At 37.4% G+C, this 23,309-nt stretch overlaps 1 protein-coding gene, 1 long non-coding RNA gene and 1 other non-coding gene across 4 annotated transcripts in view; 1 reads left to right on the top strand and 2 right to left on the bottom strand.

Moving 5' to 3' along the window:
• The window catches only part of ADGRV1 (adhesion G protein-coupled receptor V1), a 566,629-nt gene that overhangs the window by 158,690 nt on the left and 384,630 nt on the right, over positions 1-23,309 (bottom strand). The window contains exon 85 of the mRNA XM_069590116.1: positions 19,844-20,022. Within this exon, the coding sequence (XP_069446217.1) occupies positions 19,844-20,022 (179 nt within the window). The remainder of the gene's footprint in view (positions 1-19,843; positions 20,023-23,309) is intronic.
• The window catches only part of LOC138440509 (uncharacterized), a 62,792-nt gene continuing 47,827 nt past the window's right edge, over positions 8,345-23,309 (top strand). Inside the window, exon 1 of one of the 2 annotated variants that reach the window (XR_011257057.1) lies at positions 8,345-8,577. This is a non-coding gene — a long non-coding RNA (uncharacterized lncRNA). The remainder of the gene's footprint in view (positions 8,578-23,309) is intronic. The other variant, XR_011257058.1, reaches the window with a different exon arrangement.
• TRNAW-CCA (transfer RNA tryptophan (anticodon CCA)) lies at positions 18,519-18,591 on the bottom strand. The gene has a single exon. It is a non-coding gene; the product is annotated as a tRNA-Trp (tRNA).

Raw genomic sequence — 23,309 nt, 5'->3', positions numbered from 1 at the left:
GCATCTACAACCTGGAAACTAAGGCTGCAGATCAGTTGTGTCCTGCTCCCACGAGGCACTTTAAACATTAACCAGCCCTATCCTGGCAGGGTGGGTTCCAGGATTACAAAGAATAATAAGACCTTCCTTGTCTTCATAAAAATTATGACCTAATTGGGAGATAGGTAAATACTTAACTGTGAGACTTGTCTTTTAAGTGAGAAAACAGGAGTTAAAGACGTGACAGGAAAAGAAAGCGACACAATGAACTGTGCTTGAGGTGTTCTTAGAAGGTCTCATAGAGTAAACAACCTTTGACTAGACCTTAGTCATTGAGCGAAAGTTCACTAGCAGAGAAGAAGGGAAATGTGCTTCCAAAAAAGAACAAAGGGTAAAGCATGAAATGCCTTGGCATGTTTTGGAAAGGGCAAATAATTGAATATGTCAAGGGCAGTGCTTCTTAGACTTCACCACATATAATCATGGCAAAGAATGAATGGGTTATTCTGGTGATTTGAAGTTGCAGCTTGAAAAGACTCACTGCCTAGAGAAATGTCTTCATCTATTTGGCTGCAAAAATTTGTCAGAACTTTCCATTATCTGTATGTATGTTCACTGTCACTTGTCTTCATCTTCTTTGTCCCATCTCAACCTCTCCAAGAGGGAGGGAAAGGTCTTTCAGTATATCAAGTGTTTAAAGGCATGAAGGAAAATCAGTACTACCGAGAGAAGCAATTGTATTTCTTGTATATGCTATGCTCTGAGGGTGCAAGGACACTAATCTCCCAGGAAGGAGAGAGAAATGGGAAAAGACACAGCAGCAAGATGGAGCAGGGCCAAGGAGACAAAAAGAAGTAGAGAGATCAAGGAGAGAAAGCTTCTTAGAATGTCCTAAGCTACACTGGCGGGACACGCTTTCTCATCATCCCCTAGACTCCCAATATATATATGACCAGGTATCAGTAGACTGCAGTCTTTCTTAAAATGAACTAGAGGTGGGTATACCTGGTGAATGAAGTTTAAGCTTCATGGCCACTCACTTGAATACACCCTTTTCAGGGGTTTGGGAGTGGCCCCAGAAATACGTTCACCTGGGCATGAGTTTTTGAAAAATTTATAAAACTAAGATATTTTCATTGAAATCAGTTAAGACTGCTGTCTTTTCAATCCCAACTTCTCTTCTGTCCCACTGCCTCTTGTGTTAGGTGATGGCAGAATGAATGGCAGTGTGGCTAAGGGGAAATTCAGAGGGGATCAATTCTGCTGGCATCTGATGGTTATATTTGCGTGGCTTAGAGTCACTTCCATTTATCATGACATATTGTTAGACATCACTAAAATCACTGGAGATAGTGACTCCAGCCATGAAATTAAAAGACACTCCTTGGAAGGAAAGTTAAGATCAACCTAGACAGCATATTAAAAAGTGGAGACATTACTTTGCCGACAAAGGTCCGTCTAGTCAAGGCCATGGTTTTTCCTGTAGTCATGTATGGATGTGAGAGTTGGACTATAAAGAAAGCTGAGCGCAGGAGAATTGATGCTTTTGAATTGTGGTGTTGGAGAAGACTCTTGAGAGTCCCTTGGACTGTAAGGAGATCCAACCAGTCCATCCTAAAGGAGATCAGTCCTGGGTGTTCATTGGAAGGACTGATGTTGAAGCTGAAACTCTGGTACTTTGGCCACCTGATACCAAGAGCTGACTCATCTGAAAAGACCCTGATGCTGGGAAAGATTGAGGGCAGGAGGAGAAGGGGATGACAGAGGATGAGATGGTTGGATGGCATCACTGACTCGATGGACACAAATTGAAGTAAGCTCCAGGAGTTGGTGATGGACAGGGAGGCCTGGCGTGCTGTAGTTCATGGGGTCACAAAGAGTTGGACACGACTGAGTGACTGAACTAAAGTGAACTGATTGTTCGACATCACCCATTGTACTACCTCGCTGGGCATCAATGACGAGGACGTGCAGGGTCAGGGATTATACTGAAATATGAAAACATGCAATTGAGTCCAGCCTGAGACGAGCATGGAGGAGGAACAAGGTTTAGAACGTACAGTCTCGAAAGTTGGCCTGTGGAAAATGCTTCAGATTATTATCAGGCCCCTATTTCTCTTCTGTCAGAAATATATCCAATGAATAAGATGATGCTCTATATACTTATATATATATACACACACACACACATATAGTTGGGGTTTTTTTTTTTTTTTACTAAGACTTCATAGTTTTTAGAGCAGTTTTAGGTTCACAGCAAAACTGAGGGGAAGGTCCTGAGATCTCCCACATCTCCTGCCCTTATTCACACCTAGCCTCCTGCATAGGAGTGGCCCATGGGTTATAACTGATAAACTTACATTGACACATCATAATCACCCAAAGTCCACAGTTTACATTACAACTCATTCTTGGTGTTGTGCATTTTACGGGTTTGGACAAATGTACAATGAAATCTCTGTCACTGTAGTATAATACAGAGTATTTCACTAGGCTGAACAGATCCTCTGTGCCCCCTCGACGCTCCTCCCTTCCGCAGTCCCTTGGAACACCAGAGATCTTTTTAGTCTCTCCATAGTTGGCCTGAAATCTGGATCTGCCCCTATAAGGCCAAGTGCCTATATTCCCACTCAAATGTCACAGGGCATAATATTACATTTAGCATAAAACTAGCATTTTATTTATCAACTAAGCTATTGTATCTTTTTTTAAAAAAGTTAAACTGCAGGAAGATAAACCAGGTCTACTCTGAGGCTCTGTCTATAGCTCTGGGGCATTTTATTAGTTTTCTAGTTTGAAAAGTATAGATCCAGGGCTTAGCATACACAAGTGGATATGAACAGCTGAAAAAAATTATAGGTTGGGGCCAGTGCATTAATGGCGCTGCCTGCTGTTTATAGGAGTTTGAATTTTATTTCCAGAGAGTTGTTGAAGGGTTTTAAGCAGATCTTGTTTTAGAATGAACTCTGTGAGAGTACAAGGAAAGGATTAAACTGGGGAGTAAATAATATGATAACTGACTGTGAAGCTATTGTAGGCTTTGTTCAGGACTACAGGGACTAGAATTAGATCTATGAAATAGAAAAGGACAGGAGGGAACAGGTCTCAAGTGTTATCAAAAGGATCGATAGCCCTGTGACTAAGAGGATGTGGAAAGTAGGTGAGAGGAAGCTGCCAAATACTCTTGCCTGAGCACCTAGAGAAATCATATAGCTGATAATTAGTTGGCGAATGCAGCATAAGCAGATTTTCACAACATAAATATCAGTGGCAAACGAATTGAAACTGTTGCCTTAAAAAAGTTTTATATACTTTCACGTGTATGCATGGCTGAGTCCCTTCACTGTTCACCTAAAACTGTCACAACATTGTTAATCGGCTGTTCCCCAATAAAAAATACGAAGCTTCAATAAAACAAAGTCTGAATGCTTTGAAAATGGACTTTTCAAAAATTACTGCTAAACTTCTCCTTTATGAGTATCTTGGCATGTCTTTTTCCCCATAGGAAATGTCAATTTGGGGGTTATGAATTATATCCTGAGTGACCTTTTAGCAACAAGCAGAATCTAAAAGTAAATCAGCCAGCCAAATTTATCTACTGAGTATTAACTCTCACTCTCAGTATTAATACTGAGAATTAACTCTAAAACTGGCACATAGATAAGATTTAAGTTTAAAATGAATTCTGAAAACGTATACAAAGTCTGCTTTTTAGTGTAGAGTTGACTGCAGTGTGTTATATTTAAAAGCAATTAAAGAAACCAAATCAGTATTTCAGATTTATGAAGAAGAATCAGATTATAAACCATTGAGGGTAGAAGAACTCTAGAGGTCATTTAATTAGCTTTCCATCAAAGCTTGACTCTCTTGGTCTCCCTTTTTGTTATGTCAGTTCTTCACATATTTGAAGAAAGCTCTGTTGTGTCCCATAACAGTTTTCTTTCATAACAAGGCCCTGCTTCTGTTCATAAACCCCTACTTAATGTCACCTGACACCCTCCTAACCATCATCGCCATTCTTCTCCTGACATCCTCCTAGGCATCATCGCCATTCTTCTCCTGACAGGCCGGTTTTTGAATTTCACTTTAACTTCAGAATTCAACACAAATTATTAAATCAATACCCTTCAGACACATTTATTTAAGCAGGCGTAAAACAACTTAACCATATCCAGTCCATATTTTACTGCTGCTGCTGCTGCTAAGTCGCTTCAGTCGTGTCTGACTCTGTGCGACCCCATAGACGGCAGCCCACCAGTCTCCCCCGTCCCTGGGATTCTCCAGGCAAGAACACTGGAGTGGGGTGCCATTGCCTCCTCCGCCATATTTTACTACAATGTCCTCAACAAAGTAATAGGAATACATGTCCTAGTTGACAATGTTTGTAGCAGTCTCCTGATGTATAGACACATCCTTTATAAAGGAAACCGGTCTAAGAGTATACATAGCTTATCATCACTTTGTTTTCTAAGTGCTCCTAAGGAATCAATTTAAGAAGATGTTTTGAAGAAATACTTATCTGTAGGTAAGAAATTCCCCTAGCTTTATTTCTGTCAAAAAGAAAAAAAATAGGATGGTGGAAAGGAGAAATCCCCTGAATTTTAGCCATAAACCCAGATTTTAGTGCATAATGAGTAGAGTTGAACATTCCAATGAATAGAGTTAACATTCTGATAAAGGAATGTGTATATTTATGTTTGAGTGTTTTCACTCATGCATCACTGAGCAGCAATTATGCTTAATGATGAAAATCTAGTGATATTCTCATTACAGTGAAGAACATACAATTACTGATTATTGGCAATATGGTGCTGAAACCGTTTTCTTGAAAAGTATGATGACTGTAATCAGATAAAAATCAACTAGCTATATAGATTTTAAAAACAGGGAGCAAAATATATCTGTCTACCTAGATTTAAGAAATTTTATCTGTGTAAAGTAATTTTAAAAAAGTACTTTAAAATGAAAAAGAAAGAAAAGATATTTTAGTAACTTTTTTCAGGACCAGGAAGATGCAGAGTCCAATTTATGAAACTGGGGGAAATATCTGCATATTCTCCATTTGTTTTCTGTTACCTAACTGTCCTGTATCACTCAGTGTCCACTGAGCAAATTCTCTCGTATTTAAATGTCACCATCAATGCAGGAAGAGAAATGTGAAGTTTTTTAGAACACTTTGGTGCTCTTCCAATCAGTTTACTTCTTTGGGACTTCAAGTCTTTTACCAGTAGTCTTTTTTTCTCCCTCTAGAGATTCTTTCTACTTGACAGAGAAAGTTAAAACCAAACTACCTTAACCATGTTTTCTTTTTCTAATATTAAATGCTTTCCTATAGTAGATGTTTTCCCCACTGTTGAGTGTATCTTTAACCAGAACAATAACTTTAAATGGCCCCTCTCTCCCTCCAGTTGTCATTTTATCATTTTTTTCTCATGTCACTTGAAGTTTACCCTTCCCTTTTTCTTACACTGGCCATTCTTTTTCTATTAATGATGCTTTCCTACTTTTTTCACTATGCCTGTCCATGTTACACCTGAGTCCGCCAGAAAGAATACACACACCCTATTGATTGTGATGACTTTCTTTCCCTTCTTCCCCTTTAAAATTATTGTAACCACTCCATTTAATTTTTTAAAAAACTTTAATTCCTCTAATACTGTATTTCCGTTCAGAGTCTGGTCATGAAATATTATCTAATTTTTGTCTGAGTGTTTCAAAATTGAGCTTCCTAAATTTTAGTGTGCACACATATCTGATTATGTTCAGGCTTTCCTTTTCTGTTTATCAAGGGCTCCATCTGGCAAAGGCTGCTATCTGCTGGATCTTATTGTGGAGAAGGCAATGGCACCCCACCCCAGTACTCTTGCCTGGAAAATCCCATGGACAGAGGACCCTGGTAGGCTGCAGTCCATGGGGTCGCGAAGAGTTGGACACGACTAAGCAACTTCACTTTCACTTTTCACTTTCGTACATTGGAGAAAGAAATGGCAACCCACTGCAGTGCTCTTGCCTGGAGAATCCCAGGGACGGGGGAGCCTGGTGGGCTGCCGTCTATGGGGTCGCGCAGAGTCAGACACGACTGAAGCGACTTAGCAGCAGCAGCGGCAGGATCTTACTGTTCCTGTTTCTAGAACAGAATTATGTCACGTTTGCCTTACTGCTTCCTCTATCTTCTGAGAAATTATCAGGTATTCCATATACAATATCCTCAGTTACTCTCTTTTAAGCAGAACAGGGTTTCCAGTATGAGAGAGCAGCTATGGAGTTATGGATAAGTAGAGCCACTGGGTGTAATCCCAGCTGCACTATCCATAATTTTTTCAGGCTTTGCACCTTAATTTCTCTGCAACTTGAAGAAACAAGTTACCCATGCCATGAGCTACATGGCATTAATTTAGCTAATAAGAGCCAGGGTCTCTATCACTAGCAAGCTAAGCATCTCACAGAATTTCCTTGTAAGATAGCCAGAGTCCTTTTCCTCTTGCCATCAGTCCACCAATCCAGTTGCTACTAATGACCTTGAGCCATCATTTCCAAGCCTGCAGTTCAACAAATCTACGGCAGCAATAGAAATAAAGGGGACTGTATTGGGTGTGGTAGTCTGAGAAGTATGATTCCTAGGAAAGATATATTTCACAGGTATAGAGTCAGGAAAAACCTTGACAACAACGCCTATTGGGGGCTGACATTTTTCATGTATTCTATTCACTTAAAGTGGCAGACAACTAGGCTATGTAGGTAGATGAAAATGGCATGCTATCCCATAGGCCTGCAATGGATATATGCTACACATTATTGTTAATTGGGATGCTAGTATGTACCTGGACCTTAAATCAGACTCTATACTTGAAAAGAAAATTCTAACTAAGAACAAAGCAAGCAGAGCAAACCTTCACAGCTTCATGTATTGGACAACCCAAGGCTCCAGAGAAATCTCATTCCAGGATGAGTAAATAATTTTTGAAGCATCAATACAGGATACATAAGGAGAAACAGTGAAACCTCTTTAAAAAGATACTGATTTTGAAAATTACTGAGAGGCCAGAAAAAAATATTTTTTAAATTTCTTAAAACTTAAAGGGAATGAAGAAGGAAGGCAAAGCCTAAGGAAAAAAAGTAAAATAAGGCCCAGAAGAATGTTGTCTAAAGGAACTGTCAAAGAAGCAAAAGAAATGGGGAAAATATGTAACTGATGAGCAGAATGACAATGCTGAAACTCAACTGACTGACAGGGCCTTCAAACATGAGAAGCTGTGGCAGAACGCATGGGAAAAAGTCAACGAACTAAAACAGTGAAAAAAGTGGGATTCTTGTGATCACAGAAGACAAGGTACAGAGATCCGTACTCATAATACTGTGGTATCTCTGATTTGAAAACAATGGGAAAATAGCAAGGAAAATACATATGATTGGGAAACTCAGAGAAGCAGAGCACACTGTCTGTGGAGTTAAGAATCCAAGTAACACATTTAAAGGAGAAAAATAGTTATAACTATATATCTATTCAGCCCCAATTTTTACATTACAGAAATAAAGATCTACAAGCATCCAAGGTGAAGAATAAATGTACCTGAGTGGAAAAACAGTATCAGGCTAATCTCTGTAATACAAAATGTTAGATGATAATAATAAATTATTTCCAGAGTTCTGGTGTGAAAAATAATATCTGGCAAAAATAATAAATTATTTAAGAACATAAAAAATACAGCAAGCAACTAAATTATCAAAAAGTAGAAAATATTTGAGACCAAAAAATACAAAGGGAAAAGAAATTAGGGAGAATATATATGGGAGATACGAGGATCCAATAAGTTAGGTGGTATTTAGGAAATAACCTCTCTAAATGGAAAGAAACAGAGAGGCATTAAGGATGCAACTGAAGAAAAATTTTCTGAAATTAAGGAAGAAATAAATATTCATGTTCAAAGAACACAAAACTTTTCTAAGCATACAAGATGCATATTTCAGGAAAATATAGATAGGTTTTACTACAAATTAAAAATGCAAATCATATGACATTGTGACAAATAATTTCATCAAATACTATAGAGGATAATATCTTTAATAGGAACAAAGCTCTCACAAATCTATGAAAAAAAAACAAACAGAAAAACAAAGAACATGAATAATTTATAAGAGAAGTAAGAATGGTCAAGTATATAAAAATGTATTCAAACTCTGGTTTCATTAAGGAACCAGCAACAGAAACAATAATAAGTCACTGCATGTGATGGCTAATTTTACTCGTCAACTTGACTGGGCCATGGGATGCCCAGATATTTGGTCAAATATTATTCTGCCTGTGTTTATGAGTGTGTTTCTGGATGGGATTAGTATTTAAACTGGTAGATAAACAGAGCAAAGTAGACTGTTTTTCCTTATGAGAATTCTTCCTACCTGATGGTCTTTGAACTGGGACACTGGCTTTTTTCCTGCCTTCAGACACCAACTGAAACATCACCTCTTCTGAGGTCTCAAGCCTGCCGGCCTCTGAAGTGGAATTACACCATCAGCCCTTCTAGGTCTCCAACTTGCTGACTTTGCCTGCAGATCTTGGTAACTGCTATCCTCTGTAATGTCATGAGTCAATTCCTAACGGTAAATTTCTTTCTTTTTTTATCTATCACCTGTCTATACCCTACTGATTCTGTTTCTCTGGGAAAATTTAATGAACTGCATTTACCTATTAAAACCATAAAGCTCATAATCAAGACTAGCACTGTTGTTGGGAGACTGGTATTCTCCAGAAGTATCAGTAAGATTAAATTTTCAACCTTTCTGGATGACTGTTTGGCAATATTTCTTAAAATTTCATATTTTTTAATCCAGTAATTTCAAGAAATCGGTGATGTAGAAATGTGACACAGCACACTTCCTGCAGATCTTTTAAATATTAAAAAGGCGGGAAGGAAAGAAATGTCCAATACTGAAGTGAAGTCGCTCAGTCGTGTCCGACTCTTTGCGACCCCATGGACTGTAGCCTACCAGGCTCCTCCCTCCATGGGATTCTCCAGGCAAGAGTACTGGAGTGGGTTGCCATTTTCCTTCTGGTAAATGCACTATGATAAAGTCTATCTTGAGACAGATATTGTATGATGCCACTAAAATGTGGAGGTATAACCAATGGCTGGAGAAGGAAATGGCAACCCACTCCAGTATTCTTGCCTGGAGCATCCCATGGATAGGGGAGCCTGATGGGCTACAGTCCATGGGATCACAAAGAGTTGGATATGACTGAGCAACTAACACACTATACCAATGGCATAGGAAAATCTAACGATGTAATATTAAGTGAAGAGATAAGAGGAGATAAAACTGTGTGACCTCAATTTTACAGTTTAAAAACAAAAATCTATAAATTAGAGAAACACACATACAACTAGAAGTGCTAATATTTGAATGATAGGAATGATCTGACTTTTTAAAATTACAATTTCTAAGTTTTCTATAGTTTCTAAAACAATGATTAATTTTACAATAAAAAATGTTATTTTAAGGAAAAAAATAGCAAGCAGATTCCTTGCTCTTAAAAAGCTAAAAGCTAGAAAATACAATCCCAAAATCAACTGTCAAAATATTCTTTTGAGCCAGGAATAGCTTCCTTTAGTCACCAAATATCCTGTTGGACAAATAGTTTGTATTTGTGGGCATTTCCTTTTTCATTAGAGACGTCAACAAAACTTCCTCTATAAATAATTGATTTGTTTCCTGAACTAATACAGGCTTGACCATTTGTGGTTGTATGAGCTTTCTTAGTCTTCCAAATGAGACTTGTTGATACATCATAAGATACCCTGTAACACAGAGCATCTGAAAATGAAAGTTGATCAACTCTTCCATTTTATATGTAAAATTTTTAAAGGAAATAAGCAAGTATGAAATGCAATTCACAAGGATCTCTCATTACAACTCCATCTCCTGCAGTTTTACAACTACTTCTTTCCTAACACTTTATTCAGTTTGATATTTCAGACGCCTAAATTCCTAGCACTCTGCATTAAAAAGTAATCATTAGTCTTCCTGATTCTGCCTTTAGTTAATAAATTAGGAGGAACACAGACTGAGAGTCTTGTGGCAACACGTTTTCACCATTGTGACCCTGAGTAAATCACTTTAAATGTTCCCAACCTGTTAACTGTACTGTTATTGTACTTGGAAAATTTAATTAGCACACAAAACACTTAAAATAATTCTCTGAAACAGTCTGATATCACACAAAAGCTTATCTCATACATTAAAATGTAAATTTTCCTTCAAACAGATAGATGCGTTAATAGAGAAATAAAAATTCAAGGGAGACAAGAGCTAATAGCCCTAATATAGTGCATCTCACCTCCAAAAAAACTGAAAAAGAAAACAAGACCAAAAAAAACTCTTCAAATTATTGGAAAACATGAACAATCAGAAAAATTAATGGAGAGAGACGAACAACAAAATAAATAAAATGTTAAATAAATATACAAATGATATATAAACGTACACATGTACTCAGTATAACATCTGATACATAACAAATGAAGCTATTAAAGTATACGTGTGTGTGTGTATGCTGCTAAATCGCTTCAGTTGTGTCTGACTCTGTGCAACCCCATAGACGGCAGCCCACCAGGCTCCCTGTCCCTGGGATTCTCCAGGCAAGAACACTGGAGTGGGTTGCCATTTCCTTCTCCAATGCATCAAAGTGAAAAGTGAAAGTGAAGTCGCTCAGTCGTGTCTGACTCTTCGCGACCCCATGGACTGCAGCCTACCAGGGTCCTCTGTCCATGGGATTTTCCAGGCAAGAGTACTGGAGTGGGGTGCCATTGCCTTTTCCGATATATATATATAACATAGGGGCTTCCCTAGTGGCTCACTTGGTAACGAATCCGAGTGTAACGTAGGAGACCTAGGTTCGATCCCTGGGTTGGGAAGGTCCCCTGGAGAAGGAAATGATAACCCATTCCAGTATTCCTGTTGGAAAAATCCCATGGAGAGAGGAGCCTGCAACTCAATGAGTTGCAACAAGTCACAACACACAACAATTGCAACAACACAATTGAGTGACTAAGCCAAAGCACCAGAGCCTGTTGAGTGGTGAACAGATAGATAAAAACATCTATGCGCATAAACACATAAAACATATCTATCCATACATGTATATATAAACATATGTATCTCATGTTGGCAAGTACTGAAAAATATTTTATAATTCCCAGAGTTGTCAAGAATGTGCTGTAACAGGCTCTGTCATATTTTGTGTGTGTCATTTTTGGAAAACACTTTAGTACTATCTTTTAAAGTACAAAATTTTTTGTCTTCTTTGAATGAGTCATGTCACTGTTCAAAATTCATCCTATGGCAAACAATAACACAAGTATACAAAGATACCTATGTAGGGGAGTTAATTACGACTATGTTACAAAGGAAAAATGGAAATAGCTCAATGGAATACTGGAGTGGGTTGCCATTTCCCTCTCCAAGTCACCAGTAGTCAATGGTATTCTGTTATATCAGTCTAAACTAAATGAGAGTATCATAGAAAATTGCAAGCTTTAGAGGTATTTTTTTTCTCATTTATGACAAAAAAAGAAAGCAAAACAAACCTAATCCTACTTTAGGTTGATAAAAGTTGAATTTCATAAATATTAGAGAGTGTATTATTTGCAATCCTAGTGTCAAAGATACAAAACAAAAGGATAGAAATAATTGAAATAGTAGTTTCAGAATAACTGGAGGTAGTAAAATGATAAGCTGCCCTTCAGGAATTCATGAGGTCAATAACATTTAGTCAGGCTTGTCTGATAGATTGCATGCAATTATTACTTCATATGTGACACATTCACAGACACTGTTACCTAAACCAAATAAAGGTGGTCCAAAGGGGGAAAAAACAATAGATCAGCATCACTCTTGAACAGTGATAAAATAACACTAAATGAAAAATAAAGAGAATCCAACTCCACATTAAGAAATAATATAATGAGCAAGATGGATGTCTTCCAGGAACAGTAGGTTAATGGATCAGGAGTATGCTCCATCTAATAAATATCATACATCATGTTAGTATACTGACATACATTAACAAAACCACACTCTTGTTTCCAAAGATGACGAAAACTGGTGAAATTTGAAGAATGTTTGCAATGTAGTTAAGTGTGTTTTCTCATAGTTAATTTCCTGGTTTTGAACATTGTACTACGGTTATATAAGTATGTATATATATGTCCTTGAGTGAAGGGTATATGTGAACTTGATGGTTTTTTTCAACTTGTCTGTGTTTAAAATTCTTTCAGAAATAAAATGTATAAAAATAGATAGATAGAACAAGTATAAAGGAGAGCTACTAAGATAATGAAAAGACACACAAAAGCATGCTTTATGTGGAAATATTTGAACAAATCGGAAATGTTTAGCTTGGAAGCAAAAGAATAGGGACAAACTGGAGGATTATTAAATTGAAATGTTTAGGGATTTTTTTTTGGTGTGAGTCTGGCAATTAGATTTTGAGCCAGAATCTAAAAGATTTCTACTCTGTATGAAAAGTCCTGAGAGGAAATACATGCCTTCTCACAGAGCAGTTCAAATATAAAGTGAATGAACATTTGTCAGTGATGCTGTGAAGATTATTCAAGGATTGGATGGACACTGGATTCAATGCTTTATCAAGTTTCCATTTCACGAACATTCCCCTTTCTCTGTGAAGAAGAGAATCCAGGGACTTAAGAGAAGCCATGAAGGATATAAGACAAAGCACCAGTTGGAATTTTTCTCATGGAGATGCAGCAATAGTCAGAAAAGCTGGAGCTGGTGTTAGGGGAGCTAAAGCTAACATGAGCTAAAAGAATGAGGTAAGGGAGGTAGAATGAGTTGTATAATCAGCAGCTATAAAAGGTCAGATAAACTGAGTATGTTTAGAATAAAAAGTTCAAGAAGCGAATGAGTCTTTGAACAGAAGCTTGAATCATGATATGCTTTTGAGGACATGACTGGAAGTTTATTAAGGCAAGCTGGAGATTTTCCAACCCTTTGGTTCTATGATTCTAGGACCTTGTGGGGAAGCATACACTCAATATTTCTTTATTTTGGAGTTCTGAATAAATGAAAAAATGCTAGCAGAACGCTGCTATTTCTATCCATGCATTTCTCTGTGTGTGCGTGGGCATGGCAACCCACTCCAGTACTTCTGCCTGGAGTATTCCACGGACAGAGGAGCCCAGTGGCCTACAGTCTATAAAATTTTATAATACATACATTATTGCATAGAGAAAGCATGAAAGTTTCCTCTAAACCCACATTTGTATACACTTACCTTGGTTGTTAAGGCTTTTCTTTTTTCTGGTTCAGTTACTTCCATCAAGGGAAAAATGAAACCTTACATTCTTCATAAATATATTGTTTTTACCGTATATTTTGGCATTAATCACTGACCTCTAGGCTGAATTTCAATTTGCATAGACAACTTCATCAAATACTCATAATATAGTATGATTGGTACAATCACAGGATTTATGAAAAGTTCTGACTCTACCAAGAGTATATATGCGGTAGTGCTTTAATCTGAAAATAGATACTTCAAACAGCTGATATTTAAGCTGATGTTTAGAGGGAAAAACAGGTATTTGGGGGGCAGACATAAGGAAAGCATTTGCGATGAAGATATAGGTAAAGGTACAGGCATAAGAGACCATGGGAAATATCAAGTGACTTAGTTACAAAGGGGCTTCCCTGGTGGCTCAGACGGTAAAGCGTCTGCCTGCAATACAGGAGACCTCGGTTCGATCCCTGGGTTGGGAAGATCCCCTGGAGAAGGAAATGGCAACTCACTCCAGTATTCTTGCCTGGAAAATTCCATGGACTAGTAAGCTACAGTCTATGGGGTCGCAAAGAGTTGGACACTACTGAGTGACTTGACTTGACTTGACTTGACTTTAGTTACAAAGGGCAACCAGAAAGGATGGGTGGGAAGGGTGCTGAAAGAAGCTGGTTCAATAGTTTAGCGTCAGCTGTGGATAACCTAATATCCATGACCTTGAGGCGATGAAAAATAACTTGGATTTTAAGCATCAGAGTTATATAATCATTTCCATATTTCAAAATTTAGTAGATGGGTTATAAAAGGAAGAAATTAAGAGATAAGAACATAAGTTAAAAGGTAATCCAACAGACTAGACAAAGATGACAGAGATGAACTGAAGAGATGGTGAGAAATAAGAAATGAAAATGATGAAGTAGATTAGGAAAACATTGAAGAGTTGGGCGAGGAAACAATTTGTGATTAACAGGATGTGAAATGGAAGAGGGGGGAAAAGCAGAAAAACTCTTAAGTTCACAGCTTGAGAACCCTGGAAGATGGTGGACTTTTCATAGAGACTGTAGGTCAAAGCACATATTTAAGAAATTAATTTTAACCTTGCTGAATATAAGATAGCCATGTGTCATCCAGTAAAGATGTTTATTGGACTTCTAAGTAAATAATAGATGGGGACAATATTATTTGGGGGCAAATAATAGATGTTCCCAAACTACATTTATAGAGACCTTCTCCAAAAAAACACATAATAAAGCTATCAAAAATCAAAGACAAAGAAAGAATCTTAAAAAGCAGCAAGAGAGAAAAAAGCAAGAATTAAAGATATTAAAATTTAAAAAATAAAAAAAAGAAAAAAGCTTGTAACCTACAAGGGAATCTCTATAATGCCATCTGTGGATTTCTCAGCAGAGACCTTAGAGATATCCCAGTAGAGAGTGGAGTAATATATTCAAAGTGCTGAAAGAGAAACCTTCCAACCAACAATACCCTCCTACTTGGCAAAGCTGTCAGTTAGAAAAGACAAAGAGCAAAGGAAGTCCTCATTACTAGGCTCACCTTACAAGAAAAGCTGAAAGGAGTTTCTCAGGCTGAAAAGAAAGGACACTGGTTACTCACATGAAAATATACAACATACTGGTAAAGGTAGCTATATTTATATCATACAACTAGACTAACTCAGTGGAGAAGGCAATGGCATCCCTCTCCAGTACTCTTGCCTGGAAAATCCCATGGGCAGAGGAGCCTGATAGGCTGCAGTCCATGGGTCGCTGAGTCAGACATGACTGAGTGACTTCACTTTCACTTTTCACTTTCATGCACTGGTGAAGGAAATGGCAACCCACTCCAGTGTTCTTGCCTGGAGAATCCCAGGGATGGCGGAGCCCAATGTGCTGCCGTCTGTGGGATTGCAGAGAGTCGGACACGACTGAAGCAACTTAGCAGCCAACAGCAGCAGCAGCAGACTAACTCAAAAGGTGTAGCGAGAGATAAAGACAGTCATAATACAACGATAAAGGGTGAATTAATCAAGAGGATACAATAATCAGAAATATATGTACCCAACATCAGAGAACCCAAATATATTAAGCAAATACTAACCAATCTAAAAGGAGAAGTGGACAAAAATACAGCAATAGTAGGGGACTTCAACATCCCACTGTCAACAATGGATATATCACCCAGTCAAATAATCAGTAAGGGAATGCTGGACTTGAGCTATTTTTTAGACCAAATGGACCTAAAAGGCATACAGAACATGCCATCCAACAGCAGTAGAATATCTGCTCTTCTCAAGTGCACCTAGAACATCCTCCACAAAATCAGTCAACAGATTTAAAAATACTCAAACCATATCAAGCATGTTTGCTAACCACTATAGCATGAAACTAGAAATCAACTACAGGAATAAAATTGGAAAATTCGCAAATATGTGGAAATTAAACAATACATTCCTAAGCAACCAATGAGTCAAAGAAGAAATCAAAAGGGAAATTTTAAAAAAAATCTTAAAAATGGAAAACCATATACCAAACTCATGGGATGCTGTAAAAGCAATTCTAAGATAAAGTTTATAGTGATAAAAGCTTACATGAGGAAAAAAGAAAGATCTCAAATAAACAGTCTAAACCTCAAGGAGCTAGAAGCCCAAAGTTAGCAGAAGGAAGGAAATAATAAAGGTCACAAACTGTTGGTGGGAATGCAAATTGTTACAATCACTATAGAAAATGGTATGGAGGTTCCTCATAAAGTTAAAAATAGAACTATTATAAGATCCAATCCCACCTCTGGGTATACACACAGATTTCCTGAAGAAATCAGGACTGTGAAGAGATATCTGCACCCCCATGTTCATAGCAGTGTTATTCACAGTAGCAAAGATACAGAAACAACCTAAGAATCTGTCTATGAATGGATAAATATGTGAGATATATATTGCAATATATACAATACACTACAATATTATTCAGTCACAAGAAAGGAAATCCTCCATGTGCAACAACACGGATAGATCTTGGGGGCATTATGATAAGTGAAATAATTTAGACAGAGGATATATAACCGTATTTATATGAGGAATGTTAAAAAAGTTGAACTGATAGAAACAGAGATTAGGATGGTGGCTGCTATGACCTAAGGATGGGAAAAGCGGAGAGATGTTGGTCAAAAGGCACAAACTGCTAGTTATAAATAAGTTCTGGGGATCCAATACATAGCATGGTGGCTATATTTAACAATAATATGTTATATACTTGCAAGTTGTTAAAAGAAAAAATCTTAAATGTTCTTACCACACACACACACACACAAGTAATTATGTGAGGTGATGGACATGTTAACCAATCTTATTGTGATAATTAATTCACAACAGATGTGAGTATCAAATCATCACATTGGATACCTTAAACTTATAAAATTATATATGTGAACTATATCTCCATAAAGCTGTGGAAATTTATTTTAAATAAATAAAATAAATACATAGTACCTAGCACATAGTAAACAAAGCAAATAAGATAAACAGAGTAAATAAAAAAAGAAAAATTAGATGAAACCTAAAAATAAAAATAAAATGAGCAATGAGATCGCAAATAAAAGCACAATTGAGAATATCAAGAAGTCAAAAGTTGAACTCGGGAAAAAACAACAATATTCACAGGAGACTGATCAACAGATAAAAAGTGAGAGAAGATACTAATTATTAATATCAAGAATGAAAAAAGATTCATTCCTACAAACACTAAAAAATTTGAATAGGTAGATGAAACAGAAACATTCCTAGAATAAAAGACAATTTATCAAACTGACCCAGAAAGAACTGCATACAGAAAATATGAATAGTTCTATATGTTTAAAAGAAAATGAATCTGTAATTAAAAGTCTTTCTGCAAAGAAAACACAAGGCCTATCTGGCTTCATGTGTGACTTCTTCAAAAATAATAAAGAAGAAATAACACTAAACTTGTAAACTTTTTCAGCTAATAGGAAAAGAGAGATCACTTCCTGGTTTTATGTAATTATCATAATCTTGGTTCCAAGATTTGACAAAAGCCTTGTAACAACTTGAATACATCAATGCATTAGAGATCTACTTAGGGAAAATTCTTAACTAAAAATGTTTTATTACTACGAACAACTGCACAACAGATGTCCTACTATTTTACAACCACAAATCCTATCATCCCCAGAGGAAAGGCATGTTTTTAAATGATTATATAAGCATAAAATATTTTACATAAATATTTTTTGAAAATAATATAGTAATAATTCTTTCTACATTGAGATTAAAGTAATATTAAAAATACAAATTTTTTAAAATCTGGAATAAATTCACATGAATATTATGTGAATGAAGAAGCTAAATAACCTATACTAACCAAACAAAGTTTCAATAATCCTATAATATTAAGATTGCATAAAAGTTTAATATATTTTACATTTCATTTATTATAGCTGAGTTGGTAATAAAGAATTTTCTGCAAAAGCCTCAGAGGCAAATATTTTAAGACTCAGTTGATTTGGACATTCTTGTATAAACAGTTTATCTTGCTCTTTAAAAATCCTTTTAGAAGCATCAAGAGGGAGTTTCTTCTAATTAACATCTCTTGCATTGGGTCCCCTTTATCCAGGCGGGTGTATCCACATGTGATGCTAGAACTGCCACCAAATAACCCCGTCTCACCAGGGAGCTCATGAAAGAGAGGCTGCCGGCCCCCAGGACTTGTCTCATGGTTACGCTGCATTTGACAAAGAAAGATGCAGGACTTTCTGAAATTAATCCTGGCAGTCCAAGATTTAAATTAATGTCAGGAGTAGTAAAGGTCATAATGAACTTATTTACAAACCAGAGGGAGAGTCACAGATGTAGAAAACAAACTTGGTCACAAGGGGGTGGGGGAGGGGAGGGTTAAACTGGGCGACTGGGACTGACATACACACACTGCTGTATATAAAGCAGATAACTAATAAGAACCTGCTGTACAGAACAGGAAACTCTACTCAATACTCTGTAATGCTCTATCCAGAAAAAGAATTTTTTAAAAAAAGAGGGCATATATATACATGTATAACTGATTCACTTGGCTGTACACCTGAAACTAATACAACATGGCAAATCAACTATATTCCAATCTATTTATTTTATATTTTAAAAACATTTAGTTATATATTTGGCTGTGTTGGGTCTTAGTTGTGGCGTATGGAATCTGTAGCTGCAGCATGTGAACTCTTAGTTGGGAGAGGTGGGATCTACTTCCCTGACTGGGGATTGAACCCAGGCCCTCTGCATTGGGAGCATGAAGTCTTAGCCACTGGACCACCAGGGAAGTCCCTCCAATAAAAAATTTTTATATGTCATGATATAATTGGGAAAAGACACAACTACTCCTTTCTAGAAGATTAGGCTTTAAGAATTGTATATGTACAGAATATACTACTATATTTTAATAAATTGTTGTAATACTACAAATTAATGAGCATAAAGGAATCTTACTGAATTTAAATAAAAAGACAAAATTACTATATATTGTATCTCAATAAATATGTGTGTATTACATAGTTAATATCCTTTGGTCAAATGGGGTGCAGGATATCAGTGTGTGACTACTCATGTGTGAAGTGTATCTGCACACGTGGATAACAAGCATTGATTACGTATATAATGGATGATTACAACTGATCATAGGCAAAAATAACATTAAATAACTTCTGCTTATATAGTACTTTCACTTTAAAAGAATTTTCACATCTATCACCTAATTATTTTCTTCACGATAACCTGTGAGATAAAGAGGTTACTACTGTCTTCATAAGATTGCAACTAGGCTAATTCTTTCTCATTTACAAATGTTACTTTATCCTCTGAATCTTCATGACACCAAGGGAGCTGACTAACCTTTATTATCACAAAGGTTTTTTGGAAGGGGTTGAGTGGTCCTCAAAGTTGTGAGATACCAGATTCAGGATTAAGACATGCATACACATGCATGTATAAAGATCTGTTAGATTTCAAAACTACACTGAACTTTAATAAGAATCTATCAGAAGGACCTAGTTGACCAGGGCTCTTTCCCATGTACTCTTGCAGCCACTCTCCATTCACTCTGACATAGTCTTTTTGTATTTAGGCATCTTATGGATGATGGTACCTGCCAAACTCTGCTCCCCCTCCCAAAAGCATCAGACTCCTTAGACAATGCGCCACTTTCCAAATTTTCCACTGATTAAATTCCTGATCAAAATTTTCATAGTTCCCTGATTGCACTGGGTATCTTTAGTTTGTCACAATCTAACAAACTAACCTATAGTAAGGTATCAATATAAATGGCCATGAACTGTTTGATATATCAACCCATGTGAGAAAACGGCATCTATCGAAGGGACTCAAGAGGCAACAGTTCTTTATTTAAAGAGAGAATTAGAGGAAGGAGAGATATAGATGATGTGGCAGGAAGACAAAGGTCTTAGTGGTCCTTCTTCAGTCGGAACCCCCAGTCACTGGCTCCCACCATCTATCAGTAGAGTTGCCGGGGTACACAAAGGCTGAGGAGGCAGTGTGTGCTCCCTGGATGTACTTACAGGTCACCGTGGATGAGTCCATAGATCTGTGGCATGCTCTGATGATAGACTGCTCTCAAAACAACTATGAGGAGGATCACCACTAAAGCTGGGAGTCCCCAGCTCAGAAGGAGGAAAAGCAGATAGCGCCTTTCTGTGTGTTCATCATTCATCACCAGCACGTACCAGAAATTCACAGACTAAGGAAGAAAAGAAAACATAAAATGAGCAGGTCTGATGGCGCAGGACACACGCTCACATGGCTTAGACGTGAAGAGTTACTGACCAACAAAGTGCCGGGATCTACTCAATGATTAAAGTTCTGACTTGATTTTTTAATTAATTAATTAATTATTTAATTTTAATTAATTTTTTAATTTTTTAATCACACATTCATTTTTTTCCATACAAGAAATTCAAGGTATCCCCAAAGTCTGCAAATGTTAGGAAATACTTAGTGTTTTTATGTTACTTTATATTTTGCTTCATTTGTTTTTATTTACTCTCAGTTATAATCAACTGTCATTGTTCTCTAAATGTGTGCTTGAAGAAACCCACGCTGATGTTCAAACCTACTTTCCATGTGAACGGCCTCATGAGGATGATGAAGTAAACGGTCCTTTGTTCCAGACTTTTAAACAATTTTTTACTTATTGAGAGCTGATCAGGTGGTAGAATCAGACACCATTCCAGGGAATGGGGAAATGTGATCACAGCCCCAGGTCTCAGTCCCCAGTGGAAGACAGACAAGTAAACAAGGAAAGTTTGCACAGAGAAAAATGTACTGTGATGGGCTAGGTTTTATGGCCATTTTTCTTTCTCAATTTATACTCTCTTTTTCATTCATTCACTTGATAAACATTACTGAGAGCATACTAAATTTCAAAGGCACTGGGACTATAACAGCAGCAGAGATGACAAAGGTGTTTACCTTCTTGAATCTTCCTTTCCAGACAGAAGGAATCTGAGGCCTAGAAATGTTACTCTTAGTTCCAAATCACACCTAGCCATGTATGAAAGTCAAATCTTGAACTTATATATTCTGCCTTCTAGTGTTCTTTTTCCATGAGAATACTTATGTTAAATTATCATTTATTACAGAAACAATATTGAAAGTCATATCATACGTATTTCACCCAATGACACTTATCCACTAGCTAAACCCCCTTGCTCAACTTCATATGGCAGAGAGTGTGGGTACAGACTAATCATATATATACGTTTTTATATGTTAAAGGAGTAACTTGGGCAAGTGACGACAATCCCAGTGCTTCAGTTTCTTTATGTACGCAACAAAGTTATAAAGATTACATAAGACACTATATACAAAGTGCTAAGCACATAGTCATCACCGGAAAATGTGATCGCCTCACTTAAATCCCCCATTAAGATGTCAGAACGGTGTGAAAGACAAAAGATAAATAGTTAAAGAACAAAAGTACGCAGTGATACAATGGAAACTGTTCTATGTGAAAAACAACATGCCTAATGTTCCTGGGAAGGTTTTCAGATGTTTTACTGAGGCTTCCAAGTAAGATTCTATCTGGAACAAATTAGCCGTGGGGGATTAGTATTGACTGGCCTAAAGCAGGAAAGGATAAAAATGTTTGGTTACTTGCAGATTTTTGTGTCTGAATTTTATTTCCTGTCAGCACTCCGTATCTTTGTGTACATCTGCTTATATCTGTAAGTATGAAGCCTGTTTTGAGTTGTTGCTTATGTAAATTTGTTCTGAGTTTTTTGTTTTTTTTTTAATGGTCCAAGAGGCTTTTTTCCTCCTTTCTATTATTAGTTAGGTGGTGGTGGTTTACTCCCTAAGTCGTGTAGCCTGCCAGGCTCATCTGTCCATGGGATTCTCCAGGCAAGAACTGGCATGGGTTGCCATTTCCTTCTTCAGAGGATCTTCCTGACCCAGGAATCAAACACGGGTCTCCTATATGACAGGCAGATTTCTTTACCAACTGAGCTACGAAGGAAGTCCTTAGTGAAGGGACATGACCCAAACAGGTGGGACTGGACCAAGTGTCTGAGGCTAGAGTGGTCGACACTGTCTGTTTAAAGAATGAAAATTCATGCCAAGTAAGGATGACTACAGTTGGTGAAGTTGCTCAGTCGTGTCTGACTCTTTGCGACCCCATGGACTAGCCCACCAGGCTCCTCCGTCCATGGGATTCTCCAGGCAAGAATACTGGATCGGGTTGCCATTTCCTTCTCCAGGGGATCTTCCCAACCCAGGGATGGAACCCAGGTCTCCCGCATTAGAGGCAGATGCTTTAACCTCTTAGCCACCAGGGAAGGATGACTAACCCATTCCCAAAATAAAAGTATGGGTCATTTACTTTAAACAGACATTGTATATATCCTTATAACAGGGTAACTCGGTGGTGCAGTTGGCAGAAGATTCAGGAAAGGGAGTACAGACCGGTAAATGACTTTTGAGTTAATTCATCATGATAAAGATCAGGGCATTTCCAAAATGTCCACTTTTACACAGATGAACATTAGTTCATCAGTTAGAATCACTGAACCTTTCAGCAGCTGTCTGACCTTTACCTGAGACAAATGCAATTGCGTTGTCAGATTTATACACACAACGCTTCTGCTCCAAAGAGCTCAAGGAACAGTGTTCTTGAATACTCCGGACAGAATTCAAGAATACAAGAATTCAGAACAGAATACAAGAATTCAGAACAGAATACAAGAACAGAATTCTTGAATACTCAGTTAAGCAAATCCAGCTCCGAATGTCATGAGCTTTTGTCAATTATTTAAAAAAATCCCTTTCTTTCTTGAAAGAATCCAATCATTAAGGTCTACTCGAAGGACAGTATTTACCATTGTGTGACTTTTTATTTATTGCGGTTAAAGAGTGGAAACATTATGTCATGAAACAACATTTAATTATTCTGGGACATAGTACATGGCCTAAATCTAAGAGTTGTTTTGACTAACTCACTTTCAGTTTTCCTTGAATTTTAAATATTTTAATATGGTATGTATGGGAGGTACGCTCTGGAAAGTCTGCCCAGGTCATCAGCCCTCTCTCTCTGAACCCTGTCTCTCTCCTCACATCCTCCCACCCGCCGCCAACACACGCAGGGTATGCTCATGACCCTGCCCTTCTGCCAAAGCTGTGGATCCGGAGAAGCCTGACCCAGGCTGGACCACTTCTCTGGCATTGAATGCCCTGAAATTTTGTGAGAGTCTAAGCTGGCTGACTTAAAAAAAAGAAAACATATGAACTTTAGAGGTGAGAGTAGCAAAAAGCACAGTGGAGAGAGTGTAGAGAAGAACGGACAATGCCGTCCATGCCTGCTCACAGCTCCCTGAGGTCCAACGGTACTCACACAGCATGGGTTCAGTGAGCTAGCCTATATGCTTACTCTCCCTTCTGTGATTTGAATGTTTGCTTAAATTTAGGTTCCTTCATTGTTCTAACAATTTGAGATACGTGTTGGTTTTCTGGAGCATTTGTGCTAAAATTTCC

Source organism: Ovis canadensis, chromosome 5, assembly GCF_042477335.2.
Source record: "Ovis canadensis isolate MfBH-ARS-UI-01 breed Bighorn chromosome 5, ARS-UI_OviCan_v2, whole genome shotgun sequence".
Lineage (NCBI taxonomy): Eukaryota > Metazoa > Chordata > Mammalia > Artiodactyla > Bovidae > Ovis > Ovis canadensis.
This window is presented reverse-complemented; position numbering and strand designations above follow the sequence as displayed.